This window comes from Crocodylus siamensis, chromosome 6 (genome assembly GCF_052110815.1).
Source record: "Crocodylus siamensis isolate JL-2025a chromosome 6, ASM5211081v1, whole genome shotgun sequence".
Taxonomy (NCBI): Eukaryota; Metazoa; Chordata; order Crocodylia; family Crocodylidae; genus Crocodylus; species Crocodylus siamensis.
This window is the reverse complement of record NC_143400.1, coordinates 43,909,990-43,927,360: the sequence shown is the minus strand read 5'-3', so window position 1 is coordinate 43,927,360 and position 17,371 is coordinate 43,909,990. Positions and strand designations below refer to the sequence as shown.

The window sequence follows — 17,371 nt, the reverse complement described above, 5'->3', positions numbered from 1 at the left end:
TGCAGGGCACTAAGGGTACCTTCCCCCCACCCCCACTCAGGCCCAGTGCCTTGTGACTTAACCCCCGACAGTGAGGGCACCGCAGGGCACGCTGGGTAAGGTAAGGTGGTGCTAAATATGGAGAAAGGCCGTTTCTTCTCCGCACTGGCCGCTCTAGGAGCCCCTCACCGCTCCTGTAAGGATCCGCGGGGAGGAGCTGGCGCGAGCTGGCAGCCACTCAGCAAAGGCCGTGCGGCGGAAGGCGGGAGCAGAGCAGTGCCAACGAATGGCGCGTGGCGGCGAGGGTAGGCGCTGGCTGGCAGGCAGGACGCCGGCCGGGCTATGGCGGAGGTGGAGCTGTCTGGCCGCGCCTACGCCAAGATGGCGCTACACGCGGCGCGGCACCCGGCGGCGGCCGTCAGCGGGCTGCTGCTGGGACGCCCCGCGCCGCCACCCGCGCGCTGTCTCTGTTTGGCCGACTGCGTGCCGCTCTTCCGCGCAGCGCCCGTCCTCCGCCCGATGCTGGACGTAGCGCTGCACCAGGTGCGCGTGGGGCGGCGCTGGGCCTGGCCCTCTGGGGCAGAGGGTGGGGCCAGGGGGCACAGTGACGAGGAGGGGGCAGGGAAAGGGATGCAGGGGGTGGGGCACGCGGCAGTGACGGCAGGAGGAGGGGCCAGCGGGAGAGTGATGGGGAAGGGGCGGGGCAAGAGCCAGAGTGATGTCGGGGGCGGGGCCACGCTGTGTGTGGGCGGGGCCCGATGCGGGGCAGGGGGCGCTGTGCCCACAGTGGGGGTGGGGACACCAGGGGCCCCTGTGGGGTCGGGTCCCAGCCTCTCTGGCAGGGGTGACTGCTGCCTCCTGAGTCTTGGGGGTGGGGCACAATTTGTGGGTGGACCCGGGGTGGGCCAGAAGCCTCATATCCACTCCTACACTTTTCTGCCACAGCTTAGTGCCTCCCCTGCTCAACATGCCACCAACCCACAGGGCAAAAAAACTGCCGTGTCTTGAGCAGTGCCAAGTCAGGGGCCAATCTTAGGTAGGGGTATGTCCCCCCATCCTCCCCCTACCAGTCACCTGTGCCCTCTGTGCCTGCAGGTGGAGGCGTGGGGGGCAACGCAGGGCCTGCTCCTGGCTGGGTACTACCAGGCGGGCGCAGGGCTGGACGAGCTGAGGTGAGTCGAGGGTCCTCGGGTGCAAGAAAGGGGGGGAAGGTCAGGGGTCCCGCTGACCCCTGTGTGCCCCCCACAGCCCCCCACCCCTGGCGCAGCGCGTTGCAGGGCGCCTGGCTGAGCTGTGTGAAGGTGCTGTGCTCATCATGGTGAGACTGGAGGGGTGGGGGGCCTGGGAACTGGGATCACTGGTTTGGGGGTGGTGGAGGCTAGGATCGGCAGGGAAGTGCTAGAATCACTGGTTGGAGGGCAGTGGGATTGGGTGTTGGGGGCTGGAACCAGATGTGGGAGGGATCCTGGGGGGTGGGGGCTGGGATGGGGTGTAGGGGAGGCTGGGACTCTGTGCTGTGGGTGTGGGGTGCTGGGGGTGGGATGACGGGTTCAGAGGTGCTGTGGGGTGCTTCCCCCCTTCTCTGATCCTCTTCCTCCCCCCCCCAGCTGAATAACCGGAAGTTCACCATGAGCCCCCGTGTGCCCCCCATCCTAGTGCTGGAGCAACGGGACCGGCAGTGGGTCCCCAAGGACAAAAACTTGTGAGTGGGGACACCCGCACCCTTGCCCCCCTCTTCTGTAGGCTCCCCTATTACCCTCTCGCAAGACGGGACCTAAGCATCCAGGCAGCTCACTTGTGGAAGGAGGAGGGACCCAGGCATCATAGGTCTGTCCCCTCTCCCACTAATGTTTGCAGGAGGAACCCAGGCATTCAGACCTAACTCTTTCTCCCCTACCAGGGTCATGTGGCAGGATTGGGAGTCCTCCCGCCGGGTCTGCCAAACCCTGCTGGAGGCCAAAGCTTATACCCAACTGGTTGACTTCGACACCCACCTTGACGACATCCGGAGGGACTGGACCAATCAGCACCTCAACACCGAAATCACCCAGCTGACATCGGTGGCCAATGGCAGTGCCTGAAGTCTCCTGTTGGAAGTTATGGTGGGTGTAGCCAATGGGCTGCAGTCAGGTTGCAGCTTGACACTGCAGAGCCTTCCCATGTCTGACCTGACAACCAGTCAGATGTCCAGGACAGTCAGTACTGACCTAACCCCAGGCTGGCCCCCATTGCCCCCCCACTCAGATCCCTAAAATTGTTCAGTTTTCTGGTTCTATAAATGAATGTAGCTTTGTTTCTCCTTGAAACTTCCTATATATCTTATTTACTATTTTTACTTGCTTTTACCTTTAAAATTCCTTGGAATTCCCAAATCTTGGGGGTAAAAAAGAGTTACAGAAAAATCCACATCACGAATATGAATTCTGTGCAAAGAAAAAATCCAAATTGCCCCAGATTTTCCCAAAATACTGCATTTGTTTGACAGCTGAAAGGAAGGAGGGCCATTGAATTTCAGATATTAAAAAGCAGCACAAAATGCCCCCAGAACAAGCAGAAAAGCAGGAATATTTAACCTCTGAAACATAGAAAGTATGAGCAATAGAAGTCTGTTTATTAAAACAGGAATTTTAACCCAAAAACAGATCCATTGCTTTTTAATTCAGAACAAATTGAAAAACTTGTTCCGAGAAAGGGCTTTTAATTTGAGATATTTCTGGTTTATTTCAGAGTCTCTCTCTTGTGCCATATAAAGACATTTATTTTGCATTTTTTCCTCTTTCCTCCCACACTCCACCATAATCCTCATTTTTAAAGAGCTCAAAATGCCAAATACTAAAACGTGAAAATCTGAAGAATTTAAATGCACCTTCTAAAGTGCTTTTTTTGAGGGGGAAATAAGGATTTGATGTCTACATTTCCCTATTTTTTTGTTTACCTTGAGTTTTATTGAATATTAACTATGTTAATATATATTATTTCTTCCTTTTTCAACACAACTATGTAACCGTGTCAAAAACTATACAGTTGTATGTATGTATGTATGTGTATACACACACACTTCTTTCAGTAGATTATTCTGATATTTTTTATCTTATACTTTAATTGTACAAATGCTTTTCTATTGAGTTTTGCAATCAAAACTCTCCTCATTTTACTTAAAGAATCAGCCACAAAGTTACAAAAATAAGAAGCCAGAAATTTAACGAAGCAACTTGGAAACTGAGGGGTTTGTTTGTTTTGGCTTTTTTGTTTCGTTTAAAAAAATTGGTATTTTTGAAAAATATGGTTTCTTTACTCAGTTATTTAATCTAAGAGTGGTGTTGTAGCTGCAGTGGTCCAGGAATTATGCAAGAGAGAAGAATTTCTTAGTATGATCTTTCATCCATACACCTGTGTAGTTGGAATAAAAGTAGAGCCTTCTTTCCCACTGATAAACCTATTTAATTTCTTTTGACTTTTTTTGCAATCAGCTTTTGTATTTATATATCTTAATATTATTTATGTGGCTGACATTTTAAATACAAGTATAAGTTACTTCAGTAAAATAAAATGTAATTTCATTTATTTGAGGTCTATTTAAACAACATTTAATGCATCAATAATATGTTGATTGCAAAAAGCTAAGAAATAGTAAAAAAAATAGCAGAGGTTTCTCACTGGGAAGTGTGGCTCAAACTTTATCCCATTAAAAGTTATATTAGCTTGTTTGTTTTTTAATATATCTAAAGAAAGCTAGCAGCATATGTAGTTTTCTGTGTTACAACCCAAATTATTAACCATCATTTAAAAAACAAAACAAAACCCTGAAAGTATTTAAAATTCCCAACTTTTTCTAATCTAGGTCTTAATTTGAAGTTAATTTTAGTAGCTTTTTTCATAGTCTTGTTCTGTTTTATGTAAAGCCTCTTGGGGTAATCTGCTTTTTTCTCTGCTGCTTAAATCCTGTTTAAATACTTCTTGAAGCTAAACTTAGTAATGTATTATTTATTAATAAATATATAGATTCACTGAATTAATGTGGTAAAGGTATTGAATCTCTAAGTTTAGCAGCTGTATTGAATTCATTAATGTTATACATTGAATTTATATATATGGAGAATCCTTAAATTTAGTATATAAAATGTTATACATAACTAGGTCTATAAGTAGTGCATCTATAATTAATCTATTAAGTGTAGAAAATATTATTTTAGTAAATATCAAATAAATGTTATGTTAACTGTGTAGCCAAGTAATGAATCTATAGCTTTAACTTAGTAGACTTAACAAATTTACACATTAATTTAGTGAATCTATAAGTAGTTTATGTTGATTTTGTAAATGTATTTATTTATTGAGTTTTATAATGTATACATTTTACAAATGTGTTACTTTATGGAAATGGATAAAATCTTGGGTTAAAAAATCCTCAGTGTGTGTTTAAAAAGTTGAAAGAAGTTTCCCAAAGCCATTTTGCTTTAAGAGCAGCATAATTAGTTTTTCTACCCTAATAAGCCCCTAAAAAGCTAAATATCACTGCAAAAACTGAATTCACCAAAGTGGAAGAAATTAAACCCAATACCAATGAAGACTTTTTCAATTATGATGTCTTTTTAAGGAGGGGGTGAGTCCAATTTTATTGGAGTCTTTTTTTGGGGGGGGGGTCAATTTTTATGATCTGAGCCTAGTGCAACAGTGTTGCTATTTAAAGAAAGAAAGAGCAAGGGAATTTTAAAATCAGTATTTATTGAAAGATTTTTTGGAGGGAGGAAATATCGATTTGCCCAGTTTGTTAAGAAGTGGCATTTTTGCCCATCCTGGCTATTGGATTCTCTATGTCATGAGCCCAGAGAGTACCAGAACAATCAATCTCCCTTAATAGACCTAAATGGGACTGGAAGGCAAACCAGGAAGTCCTGCCTTTGCAGCTTATGACTTCTGTTCAGCAAGTGAAAGGGGGCAGGGCCTCAGTAGATCATGCCCTTGGTTTCGCCTCGTGGCTTCTTGATCTTCTCAAAGTTCTTGAGGACAATGTCATAGAGGACAGCCTGGGTAGAGGGACAGAGATGGGGAGGCCCCCAGGTCAGTCTGGGGGAGCCCCTCAGTCCCAGCATCCCATGTCCTCAGATGCCCTCAACTCACATAGAGGTTGCGAATCTCCATCACCATCAGTCGTAACTCTGCAAACTCTGCCTCATCCAGCTCATGAACCAGCTGCCGGTAATCACCCTATGGAGAGGAAAGATGGCACAAGTGAAAGTGGGGGATGCTACCAGGGAGGGAATCTGGATGCCTGGTGAAACAAATTGGGGCCTTCCTGGAGGATCCCAAGATCCAGCTATCCTCCCTGATATCCTCCAGGGGTCAGGGGGTGCTAGTTGCTGGGGAACCCAGGCATCTAGGCAGCTGAGACCAGGTCATATACTCACCACGTGGGGATTTTTGGCTGCTTTGGCCACGGCATCACCTCGCTCAGAAAAATACCTGGGGAGATGGGGCAGAGAGTACCAGGAAATCAGATCTACACCCCAAATCAGGAGGAAGGAGCAGAATGGAGAAGGCGCTGGGAGACCCTGGGATGCCCTCCCCCCACCCCCTGCTTTCCCCAAAATTGCATCCAACCTACTTCAAACCCAGCTGGGAACTTGCAAGGGCATGGGACAAAGAGCAAGCCCCTGACATGCAGGTAGAGGAATGGAAGAGGGGAGAGAGATGGAAGAGGAGTGGAGGGTGCCTCTGAGGAGGAAGGGGAAGGGAGGGGGGATTTTCACCTGCTTTAGGGACTTAAAAAACCCCTCAGAAGCTCCCAAGGCTCCATCTGTCTGCTGTGCTAGGGACAGGGTAGGCTGGGAGCAAGGCTGCAGCCAGCCTATGGCTTCCCCTCCCCTGGCCCACAATCAGAACCATCCACATGTTGCATTTAACATCCACATTACATTTAATGTGCTCTCCTTTGGGACATTTTGGATCTGCCCTCTTTCAGCGCTAAGTGACCTCACCTGGCTAAGGGCAGGAGCTGGGCCCCTCAGCTAATGTGCCTTTGTTGCCATCAGCAGATTGGATTTTCCTCCCCCCATACAAACATTTCAAGGGTAGCAGTGTAAGGCCTTGCAAAGAGAGCCAGCAATAATTCCCTATGCTCAGCAGAAGTGTGTTCTGTGGCCACACTGGGCTCTTCCAAGAGCAAACCCCCCTTGTCCTCTCACAAGGAGAAGGACTTTGGACTCAAACAGCTGAGACTGTCCTGTCAGCAGAATTGTTCTTTCCCTGGGGCAAAGATCTTAAGTCTACTTTAGGGCGAACAGGTGCTGGCACAGAAACTTCCACACCGGCCTATATAAGGCTGCTGGCAGATATTTCTTTCATGGTGCAATGGGGTTGGAAGGCACCCTCTTGTCCCCCAATTTCACCTCTGGCTGGGCCACAGACATGGCAAGGGGTGCCATTGTTGGATCAGGGGTTTAAAGTCCCTGGCTTACCCCCAGCCAGCTTCCTGCCATGCCCACAATCAGCTGTCAGCCACCATCCACACATCATATTAACACACCATAGCAACACGTCATAAAACCATCCTACATCATACATGTACCATTTTTCTGGCTTGCTCCCCCATTTCATGACACCTTAAATTGGACACTTGTGTGGCACCCTTGCCATTTATGTCATGATTGACATGTGGATCATGATGATCACGTGGATAATGTAGTAGGGTTGCTCTTGTCTCTTGTTCAGAGCAGATATTTGCCTTTAACACAAACACCAGTGCCTTGCAATGCGCAGAGATGGAATGCCTGCAAATACAGCCCTGTCTCAGTCAGCAGAAGTTTGCAATACCGATAAATAAATACATAATCCCAGCCTATTTCTAATTCATCCACTGCAAGCAGCAGTGAGGTGCAAGGCTGACGGATATCAGTCTACTGCAGGGAGCAGAATGAGCCAGTGCAAATATTGGCCCATTTCAATGCTACCTATGTATCTATATATTTCTAGCTCCATAGCTCCATCTAGCTCTAGCTCTATATCTCTAGCTCAGTGCTTTTCAACCTGTGATCCGCAGACCCCTGGGGTTCCACAGACTATGAGGGATCTGATAAAATTGACTATGATCAATCAAAAGTATATGAACATTCACACTTACAATTCAAAGGGATTCACACCTTCATTCAAAATGTTTTGAATCTGCAGATGAAAACAGGTTGAAAACCACTGATCTAGCTCTACATATCCAGCTAGCTCTGCCTCTACTTCTACACCTTTAGCTCTATTTCTCTATACAGATTCAGCTACCTCTAGCTCTATCTTTCCCTATAGCTATCTCCGGATCTACAAGCTCCAGCTCCTTTGGTTAGTCTAGCACAGGGGTCAGCAACATTTTTGGGCAGTGCCGAAAACACCTGCAACCTCGACTTTTAAGGTGTCAGCATGCCAGGGGCAGACAGCAGAGGCACAAGGGGCCTATCCTTTTTGTGGCAACACAGCCCCCACCCCTTCCCCTCTGTGCATCCCAAGGCACAAAATGCCTCTTTGCATGCCATGCTTCTGTACTGGGTGTTGCCTATCCGTGGCATACCTGCCTTCCACTTCAGTCCAAACAGGTATCCATTGCAATGACCTGACACTCTGAACGCAAGCCAGTCTGATGCTGTTACCATCAGCGGGCCTTTTTTTGGGTGCAATCAGTCCACTTCAAATGATGCCTCAGTGCAAACAGATACTGCTTTGTTTCCATGTCACAACACGACTCTGTAGAAAAGTTTTCATGCAAAGAAACATTCCCATGGCAAAGAAACAGGCCTCTCATAATCAGAAGTTTGCCTTGCAAACAAAATAATCTGCAGACAGACATAAGGCCAACACCTATCTATGGTCCTGACTGGAAAACTGCAGTACAAACAGCAACCTAGGGCTGTGGGAAGGGGACCAGAGTGGAAAGAACCGGGATTGTGAACAGAAATTGGTGCAGTCCTATTGCAACTGGCAGAGATTTCTCAGTGTAAAAATATATACCTACTAGCCAATCACCCCAATGAAGGGGGAGGAGGTGCAGGCGAGGACAGAGGCCTGTGCCTGGCTGCCTCCCCCCACCATCTTCAGGGTCAGGCCCGCTCCCCGCCGTGGGACTGGGCCCATTTCTCCGCCTAGCTTGCATCCACCTGCCTCCCCTCCCCGTGAATGACATGGAAGGGGCACGGGCAGAGCCACCACCCAACACCCTGTGCCGCGGCCACATCCAGGGAGCAGGGAGTAAGGCCAGCACTGTTGACCTCATCCCCGGCTCTGTCCACTGCATTGCCACCGCCTCCTGGGAACAGGGCTGGGGGAGGGGAGAGGGAAGCTGTGCTGAGCTCGCCCCCCTGCTTCTTCCCCTCTGTCATCATCGATGCCCCCCATTGCAGTGTCCAGCCCTGCTCTTCCCCCATGCTCCAGCAGGCCCAGGCCCATTCCCCACCTCCCTCGTGCTGCCGCCGTGGGTCCAAACGTGTTCACCACCCCCTTGCACCACCCGCCTCTGCCTCCACACAGCTAGCCTCCGCCCCCTACACCATGCCCTCTGCCCCTGCTGTCAATTCGGTGCTGCAGCCACCTGCAGTTCATGCAGTCTTGGAGCACTGTGATTGGCTGCCAAGACAGCCAGTCAGAGTGTGAATGAAGCGTTAGGGACAGAGGGACAAACTAAGACTTTTATGATATTAGAATACTTGTGGGCGGGGCTGGACTGTTGAAGACGTGGCGCAGGTTCCACGCTGCATCATACGTGATGCGACATCCAGTGCAGACATCACGCGGGATCAACTGAAGGCGGCTTCTGGCCCCAGTGCAGCCTTGGCTCTTCCAGCCTCTCACCATTGCCTGGGCTTCAGGCTTCCCAGCCTTGGTCCCGTTACTCTGTCTGAGCCCCTCAGCCCAAGTCTACTGCCCCAGACCACTGCCCTCAGCCTTGTCTCTCCTGACAGCCCAGGTCGACTTAGCTCAGGCTGCGCTTGCTCTATGCCAGCCCCTAGGTTCCCTGTCCCACACAGAGGTCTCTGCTGCAGCCTCCATACCACACAGATCAGCCACAAAGCCCTCTGGGTCTCTGCCAGCTCGTGGGATGTGGGCTTCCTACCTCTCCAGAAGCAAGGGTTAGGGGTCTCTGCTACAGCGACACAGGAGATCGAGCAAGAGGGACCTACAGTCTGAGCCAGTAAATTTCATAGATTTCATAGACATTAGGGCTGGAAGGACCTCGGGAGATCATCGAGTCCAGCCCCCTGCCCAAAGGGCAGGAAGTCAGCTGGGGTCATAGGAGCCCAGCAAGATAAGCATCCAATTTACTCTTGAAGGTGTTCAATGTAGGTGCTTGAACCACCTCCGCTGGCAGACTGTTCCAGACCTTGGGGGCTCGGACAGTAAAGAAATTCTTCCTTATGTCCAGCCTGAAACGGTCTTGCAGGAGTTTGTGACCGTTCGACCTCGTCATCCCTTGGGGCGCTCTGGTGAACAGACGTTCCCCCAGATCCTGGTGGTCACCCCAATAAACTTATAGGTGGCCATCAGATCACCCCTGAGCCTGCGCTTTTCCAGGCTAAAGAGTCCCATGTCTCTCAGCCTGTCATCGTAAGATCTGTTTTCCTGACCTCTGATCACACGCGTGGCTCTCCTCTGGACTCTCTCAAGCTTCTCCACATCCTTTTTGAATTGTGGAGCCCAAAACTGGACGCAGTACTCCAGCTGCGGCCTCACCAAGGCCGAGTACAAGGGGAGAATGACGTCCCGGGATTTGCTCGAGAAGCATCTATGGATGCACGCCAGCATTTTGGTCGCTTTACTAGCCGCAGCATCGCATTGGAGGCTCATGTTCATCTTGTGGTCAATGATGACCCCCAAGTCTTTTTCTTCTGTAGTGCTAACCAACGTAGCACTGCCGAGCCTATAAGGGTGCTGCAGGTTTTTCCTCCCAAGGTGGAGAACCTTGCATTTTTCGGTGTTAAACACCATGAGGTTCTCGTCTGCCCATTTGCTGAGCTTGTCCAGGTCAGCCTGGATCACCCGCCTATCTTCTGGCGTGGATGCTTTGCCCCAAAGTTTGGTGTCATCGGCGAACTTGGCCAGTCCACTCCTGACTCCAATGTCCACATCGTTAATGAAGATGTTGAACAGTATGGGTCCCAGGACAGAGCCTTGAGGGACCCCACTGGTCACAGGGCACCATGATGAGTGACTGCCATCAATCACAACCCTCTGGGTCCGACCACGAAGCCAATTTCCCAGCCAGCAGATCGTGGTGGAGCCAAGGCCACAACTGGGAAAATGGCAGCTCTTATAGAAATTATAAAGTCAGATTGGAAGGGACCTCCAGAGGTCACATCTAGTTCAGTCCCCTGCCTGAAGCAGGATCATCCCTATCCAAATCATCCCATACACTCCATCATCTAAACTCTTCGTAAAACTACCATCAACCCTGACACAACACCAGGCCTCACACCCAAACCTGCCCCAGGGAAAGCAGGGAGACCTCAGCAGCCAATGTCCTGCTGCTGTAAAATTAATTAATATCCACTCAAGAGATTCACAGGTAGAGACCTCGACACCCACAAGGCAACCGGCCCCCTCCCCTCCCCTCCCCACCACCACCCACCAAGCCTGTTCCAGTCTAAAGAGACCATTATCACTACTGTTTCTTAAAAGCAGAACTTTCCCATGCAAACATGAGTCTATTCCAAGAGAAACACAAAGTGCCACATGCTGGGATACGGAACGCAGGCACACCGGCTCTGCTGCAATTGGCAAAGGAATTGGGAGAAATTTGCGAGGCCCAGAAATATCAGCTGAGCGCCAAGCCCACAAACAGCATCAATAATAACGGCACTAGTGATAGTGATGATATTGCTGTTATTGTGGCTGCTGTTGTTACTCATAATAAAATCTAGAATTTATAGATTATAGATCTATAATCCATAATCTATTCTGAGGCAAATACAAACTGCAACAAACTGGGATTTGGAGTGAAAACATGCGACTCTTGCAATAAGGAAGAGATTTCACTGCAATTAATTCCACAGATAAGTTGCAAGGCTCACAAATATCAGCCAGGCACTGAGCAAACAAACAGCTAATCACCATCACCACTGAATTGTAATAACGATATTATAGTTATAATGCTTATACATTAACATTATAGTTATACTATAGTAACTATACTATAGTTAAACCTGAATAATAGCATATAATATCTATATTATAATACTAATAATATAATGCTACCTCTATGATATCACAATACTACATTATAATTGTATGTATCATTTAATAATAATGCCATGGTTATGTTATGTTATAACAACCATATAATAATTATGACTATATTAGCATTATTATTATATTGTTGTGTTTGTACACTACATTTGACCATTTTGTTACACATGCTTGTGCTCGCTTATTGTACTTTGTGAGATGTTATTATAATGTAACTATCTTATAATAATTAAATATTAATGCTATTGTTATATTCTAACAGCTATATGATGTAATTAAGTATAATAATACATTATAATAGCAATAATTATAATAGTAATAATATAGTAATAGCTTGTATTATAACAACTCTATTATAATTAGTGTTTGGTAATATATTATAATACCATATATTATTATGACAACTATATTCTAGTGATGATTATTACTTAAATCATAATCATGGTGATGCTGAAGACTGTAATAACGCTGTTCTTGGCGGTGGTGTTATTAATCACACCAGTCACAAATAGCATGTATTTTCTGTGCACAGCTGTGCCTCATTCAAGGCAAACATGACTGGCAGTGATCCAGGGTTTGCAAGCAAACAAAACTGTTGCCATCAGCAAAACAAAACTTCAGTGCAAGGTGGCCCAATTTGCAGCTGACAAAATTATTCATAGTGGTAAAAAACAATGTGGACTGCGAGCAACTATGGAAGGAGCTGGTACGACTGAGCAAATGGGGAACTAAATGGATGAAATTCAATGTAGATAAGCGATGCACATGGACAAAAACACGCCAAACTCTCCCTAGACACTCTGATGGGCTCTGCCTTAGCTGTTACCACCCAGGAAAGATCTGAGAGTCACCATGGACAGCTTGCCAAACAACTCTGTACTCAGCAGCTGTCAACAAGGCAAACATTAGGGGTGATTAAGAAGAGAATCATCAACGAAACAGAAGATACCGCAATGCCGCCTTAGAAATCTACGGTGCATCCACACCTGCTCTACTGTGCCCAAGTCTGGTCCCCAGGCCTCAGAGAGGATATGGAAGGACTAAAGAAGGTTCAGAGAAGGGCAATGGATCAGTGGTAGGGATGGGTTCCATATGAGAACAGACTAATGAGGCCAGGCCGTTTTAGTTTAGCAAAGAGATGCTCAAGAGAGGACAGGAGAAGGGTTTACTAAATACTAAACGGTGAAGAGAAAGTCATAAGGAGTTTTATTCTAATGCACCAGAAAGAAAGCGTCCAGAAAACCCGCTCATGCAAACAGTCATGCCGTTGCAGTGCAAGAAAGGGCAAAAACCATGATGTGTACAAATGCCCATAGGATTGCTTGCTGGGGGGTCACAACATGAAACTAGCAGGCAGTGAGTTTAAAACAAACACTAGGGCATTCTTTTTTACCCAGCACGAAATTAAAGAATGGAACGCACTGCCACAGGATATGAGGGAAGTTGATGTTTTAGCCGGATTCGCACAGGGATGAGACACATTCCTGGAGGAAAGGGGCATCAGTAGCTATTGAGCATAAGAGTGAGGGGCGCAGCCTCTGAATCACAACATCCTAGGCCTTGAAATGCTGTGAGTGAAAGAAGTAAATTGGGGGAAAAATGCTTGGATCCAGCTTGCTCTCCATGTAATACAGGAGATGGGGCAAGCTGGACCTATGGTCTGACCCAGCAATGGCAGTTCTTACGTTCCTATAATTGCCATGCACATGTGAGCAGGCTAAAATTTATTGCATGATTCACCAGTGAAGTGCATGATATATGTAGCATGTGGCAAGGGCTTCATGAAATGCAACCCCTGCCCCCTCCTCCACCAGAACAAGCTCTGGAGTTGCAAAAAGCCATGGGACTAAACAGTCCCCTACAGAGCATTTCTGGGGTGCACTGGCTTGGACGAATGCTGGGGCCCGTTGGCTGCTGAAGGGGGAGTGGGATGTGCTAGGGTGGGGATGTTTGGGGGGACCCCAGTGCAGGCACTTACTTGGAGATGTGGGTCTGGAATCCCTCCAGCTTGGTGCGAGACGCTGTCATGAGCTCAAAGACTTTCTCCTGCAGGGGGAGGAGAAAAGGGGTGAGCAGCTGGGCTGGAGGAGCAGTGGCGGGTGCAGGGACAGTGGGAGGGCTCACCTGCACAGCAACCCCAAAATTATTGCCATCCTCAATTCGGGGCACCTGGAGTTGAACCCACACAGAGACCTGTGGGGAGAGAGTGGGGAGGTGGTTGCATGGTCTTGGATGCCTGGTGTGTGTGTGTGTGTGTATCCCACTGCCGTGTGGTGCTGTGCAATTGTATAGCTCAGTGTGGTCTCCAGGGTAGACACAGCAGTAGTGCTATGTATAGTTATGGCATGGCTGCAGTGTTGTGTAGCTGCAGTAGTATGTTGTTGTGTGCTGTGTGGTGTTGCATAGCTGTGTAGTTTCAGTATTGTATGGTTGGGCCACACTCACCAACCCCAATTCCTGGGGGCGTTGCAGTGGCAGTGCAGTTGTGTAGATGTGGGGTTGTGATGTTGCATGTGTAGCTGTGTGTGGTTATGTAGCAGTGTGGTACTCACCAGCCTTAGACCCTCTATGGTGCCATGCGGTGGTGTTGAGATATGTGTGGTGTTGTACAGGGGTTTGTAGTTGTGTAGCAGTGTGACACTTGCCAACCCCAGATCCTCCCTGGTGCCTTATAGAGGTGGTGTAACAGTGTGGTGTGTATGTAGCTGTATGACTGCAGTGTTATGTTCAGTTGTGTAGCAATGTAGCGGTGCATAGCTGTGTAGTTGTGTAGCAGTGTGCAGTTGTGTTGCGTGACTGTCTAGTGGTGTGGTTGTGGTGGTTTTTAGTAGTGTTGGGAGTCACTCACCAGCCCTAGCTCCCCCCGGTGCGCTGCAGTATGGTGCAGTTGTGGTATTGTGTAGCAGCTTATGGTTGTAGGGGGTAGCAGCGTGGCTGTATATAGGTGTGCAGGCATGTAGTGGTGCATGGTATTGTCTTGGTGCAGGGCAGCGTGCAGTTGTGTAGTGGTGTGCGGCATTGTGTGGTTCTGTAGCATTGTGTGCAGTTGTGTAACAGCCTCCAGCTGTGGAATGGTGTGCAGTGTGCAGCTGTGTTGCAGTGTGCAGTGTTGTGTGGCTGTGGTATTGTCAGCCCCGGCTCCCCCCTAGTGTGCTGCATAGAAGCATGACATGTGGCTATGGTGTTGTGCAGCAGTGCGTGGTCATGGTGTGCAGTGTTGCACAGCTGTGTAGTGGTATAGCGTAGCAGTGCGGTATTGTGTGGTCACATAACTGTACAGTGTGACCCATCACTCCCAGCTCCTCCCTGGCACCCTGCATAGCTGTATGGTTGTGTACCAGTGTGCAGTTGTGTTGCATGATTGTGTAGTGGTGTTCAGCCATGTCGTGATGTGGTTGCAGTGGTCTTCAGTGGCAGTGCATAGTGTGGTGGCAGTGTGGTGTGATGTGCGTACAGCCGCACAATAATGGCATATGGCTGTGCGGTCTCGTGTGGTGGTGGCGTTGCATGTCCAGCCCTAGCCCTAGCCCCCCACCCCTGGCGCAGCAGTGGCGGTGCAGGTTGTGATTTTGTGGTGCAGGGGGTTGCATTGCTGCCATGTCACTCACCAGCCCCAGCTCCTCCTTGGCACGCTGCAGCCGGGGGGCGACGCGCTGTACCAGGCCCAGCACCACGGCGTTGCTGCTCACTGGGCCACACGGGGGCCCTGCCGGCACTGGGGTTACACCTGTTCTGTGGCCTCCCAGCCCCTCCAGTGCCGCCCTGAGGCCCCGATGCCCCCCGCCTCAGCAGCACCGCCCCCCGGCCCCCCAGCACCCACCCTGGGGTCTCTATGACCACCCAGGCCTCCCCACACCACCCAGTGTCTGACACCCCCCAGCCCCACTCAGCCTCCCCCAGCCCCTGTGGACCCTCTATACGCTCCCAGTCCCATAATGCCCCAACCAGGCCGTCCTACCTTCCAACAACCACCAGCCCCTTCCAACCCATGCAAGTCCTACCACAGCCCCCCACAGCCTTCCAACCCCCCCATGACCCCTTGATATTTTTCACACCCCTCAGCCCCCCCAAAGGCCCCCCACAACCCCACCTTTGTCATCATCGTCCTTCTTGTCATCCCCCTTCTCCTTCTTCTCCTTCTGTGGGGGGTGGGGGTGGGGGTAGGGAAAGAGACCGGATGGGGGATATCTGAGACCCTCTCACACCCTTGGGTTCTCCCTGCAGCCCCCCCACAGCCTAGACCCCCCCCCCCCAGATATCCCTGTGCCCACTGGGGCAACGTACACCTCCCCAGCTCCCCCAGCCCTCACCTGGCGCTGGGCATCCCGTGCGGGGTCAGGCAGGGGGATGTCCAGCTCGGCCCGCAGCGTTCCGGGGTCTACAAGGTTCAGCACCGGGTCCTCATGTGGGGTGGAAGGGGGAGAGATCAGTGGGTGCCCTGAACCCTGATTCCACAGAGACCCCTTGCTGGATGCCCCCAGCTCAGCTCTTCCCTCCCTCAACTCCCAGATGCCCACAGCACCCCCCAGCCCCCCATTGCCCCCACTCCCTCCTACCCCAGACACAAGCCCCAACTCTCTACAGACACCCCAACCCCCCTCCCTGACCCCCCACACCTCCCAGTCCCCTCTCAATCCCCAACAATCCTTGGCTCCCCAAAGCCTTCTTTAGTGCCCCCACACCCCTCCCTCCAGCCCCAGTCTCTTCAGGTCCCCTGACCACAACCCCCCTCAGCACACTCCACAATCCCCAGCCCCCCCAAATACCCCAGCCCCCCCAGCCCTCCAGCCCCTGAATCCCAACCCATCTCTTGCTCCCCTCACCACCACCCCATGCTCTGGGCCCCCCCAGCAGGACCTGGACCCTCCAAATCCTCCAGGCCTGCAGTCTCTCCCTATTCTCTCAGTACACCCACCCTGCCTAGATGCCCCTGAGCCCCCGCTTTCTAGCCCCCCATGTCCTGCCCCCCCCAATCCACCTTGAGAAGAGCATCCAGCTCTGCGATCTGCTCTGGGAAGCGACTCCCCACCATCTGCTCAGTCTGGGGTGGGGAACAGGATGGAGTGCCTGAGGAAAGCTCACAGCTTTTGCCCCCTCATCCCTCCCAATCCCAAGGGCACTGCTAGAGGAAGTTCACAGCCCCTGCCCCCCACCCCCACTAAGGACACTGTTGGAGGAAGCCTGCAGTCCCTGCTGCCCCAAGGGCACTGCTGAGGGAAGCTCGCAGGCCCCCCACCCCAACTGAGGGCATTGTTAGGGGAAGCTCACAACCCTTGCCCCCCCACCATCCCGAGGGCACTGGTGGGGGAAACCTTGCAGCCTCTGCTCCTCCACCCCGATGGCACTGCTGGAGGAAGCTCACAGCTCCTGCCCACCCCGTGCATCCTTATCATTGGGGGAAGCTCACAGCCGCTGCTGCCCCCCCACACCCTGACGGCACTGCTGGAGGAAGCTCACATCCCCTGCCCCACCATCCCGAGGGCAGGATTGGGAGAACCTTACAGCCCTTGCTCCCCACCCCCAGCCCTAAGGGCACTGCTAGGGGGATCTCACAGCATCTCACCTCAGCACACAGCTCGCTGCGGAAGGCATCCACCTGGGTAGAACACAATGTGTGTGGGGGGTCACCAGGGCCCCCCCAAAACTGCCCCCAGCACCAGCCCCTACAGCTTCCCCCAGCCCGGACTGTGCCTCCTTTGCCAGCCACAGCCCCTCTAGCTCCAGCAGGGGGTCTAGGGGGGCTCCCAGCCACTTCTCTCCCACCCCACCCCCACTACAACGCTGGGGGCCCGCAGGCCCAAAATACCCTGGCTAGGCCTCAGCTACTCCAGCCAGGCCTCAGAGCTCCGGCTAGGCCTCTGCCCTCCCCACCCGCCCCCCCTCACCTGGGCCTGGCTGGCGGGGGGCAGGCGGAGGGCAGCCATGGCCGGGGGGACACCGGGGGGTGTGTGGGGCCAGTCCAGGCACGGGCGCGTGGTGCCGCAGCAGTGAGCGTGACAAGTGAAATCGAAAGCAGCAGGCTGGGGATTTCCTGTCTTGGACGGCAGCCAAAGGCTGCAAGCTTCCTTCAGCAGTGCCCTCAGCATGCAAGGTGGGGGACAGAGGCTGTGAGCTTCCCCCAGCAGTGCCCTCATTGGTGGTGGGGGAGGAAGGGTGCCAGGACTGCAAACTTTCC

The 17,371-nt window shown here is 51.0% G+C and overlaps 2 protein-coding genes across 2 annotated transcripts; one reads left to right on the top strand and one right to left on the bottom strand.

Annotated features, from left to right (window-relative positions):
• Positions 1-91: 91 nt before the first annotated feature.
• Positions 92-4,539, top strand: EMC9 (ER membrane protein complex subunit 9). The gene is made up of 5 exons (XM_090055334.1): positions 92-522; positions 1,075-1,151; positions 1,228-1,297; positions 1,587-1,681; positions 1,880-4,539. The coding sequence occupies exons 1-5, from the start codon at positions 322-324 to the stop codon at positions 2,058-2,060; spliced, it is 624 nt and encodes a 207-aa protein (XP_089911460.1). The 5' UTR covers positions 92-321; the 3' UTR covers positions 2,061-4,539.
• A 145-nt stretch (positions 4,540-4,684) lies between these two features.
• On the bottom strand, positions 4,685-17,273 carry PSME1 (proteasome activator subunit 1). The gene is made up of 11 exons (XM_090055333.1): positions 17,082-17,273; positions 16,760-16,792; positions 16,175-16,237; positions 15,507-15,596; positions 15,287-15,335; positions 14,805-14,902; positions 13,321-13,389; positions 13,175-13,242; positions 5,388-5,442; positions 5,101-5,187; positions 4,685-5,006 (listed from the first exon to the last, which is right to left on the bottom strand). Exons 1-11 carry the CDS (start codon positions 17,118-17,120, stop codon positions 4,926-4,928), a joined length of 732 nt encoding a protein of 243 aa, XP_089911459.1. The 5' UTR covers positions 17,121-17,273; the 3' UTR covers positions 4,685-4,925.
• Positions 17,274-17,371: the final 98 nt, after the last annotated feature.

Bases quoted from the DNA above. Each gene is read 5' to 3' on its own strand.
- EMC9 (XM_090055334.1), top strand. From the start codon at position 322: ATGGCGGAGGTGGAGCTGTCTGGCCGCGCCTACGCCAAGATGGCGCTA. The intron at 523-1,074 runs GTGCGCGTGGGG...CTGTGCCTGCAG, and splicing joins TGGACGTAGCGCTGCACCAG to GTGGAGGCGTGGGGGGCAAC. The intron at 1,682-1,879 runs GTGAGTGGGGAC...CTCCCCTACCAG, and splicing joins GTCCCCAAGGACAAAAACTT to GGTCATGTGGCAGGATTGGG.
- PSME1 (XM_090055333.1), bottom strand. From the start codon at position 17,120: ATGGCTGCCCTCCGCCTGCCCCCCGCCAGCCAGGCCCAG. The intron at 16,793-17,081 runs GTGAGGGGGGGC...TGTTCTACCCAG, and splicing joins CCCCCGCCAGCCAGGCCCAG to GTGGATGCCTTCCGCAGCGA. The intron at 15,336-15,506 runs GTGAGGGCTGGG...CACCCCCCACAG, and splicing joins CACGGGATGCCCAGCGCCAG to AAGGAGAAGAAGGAGAAGGG.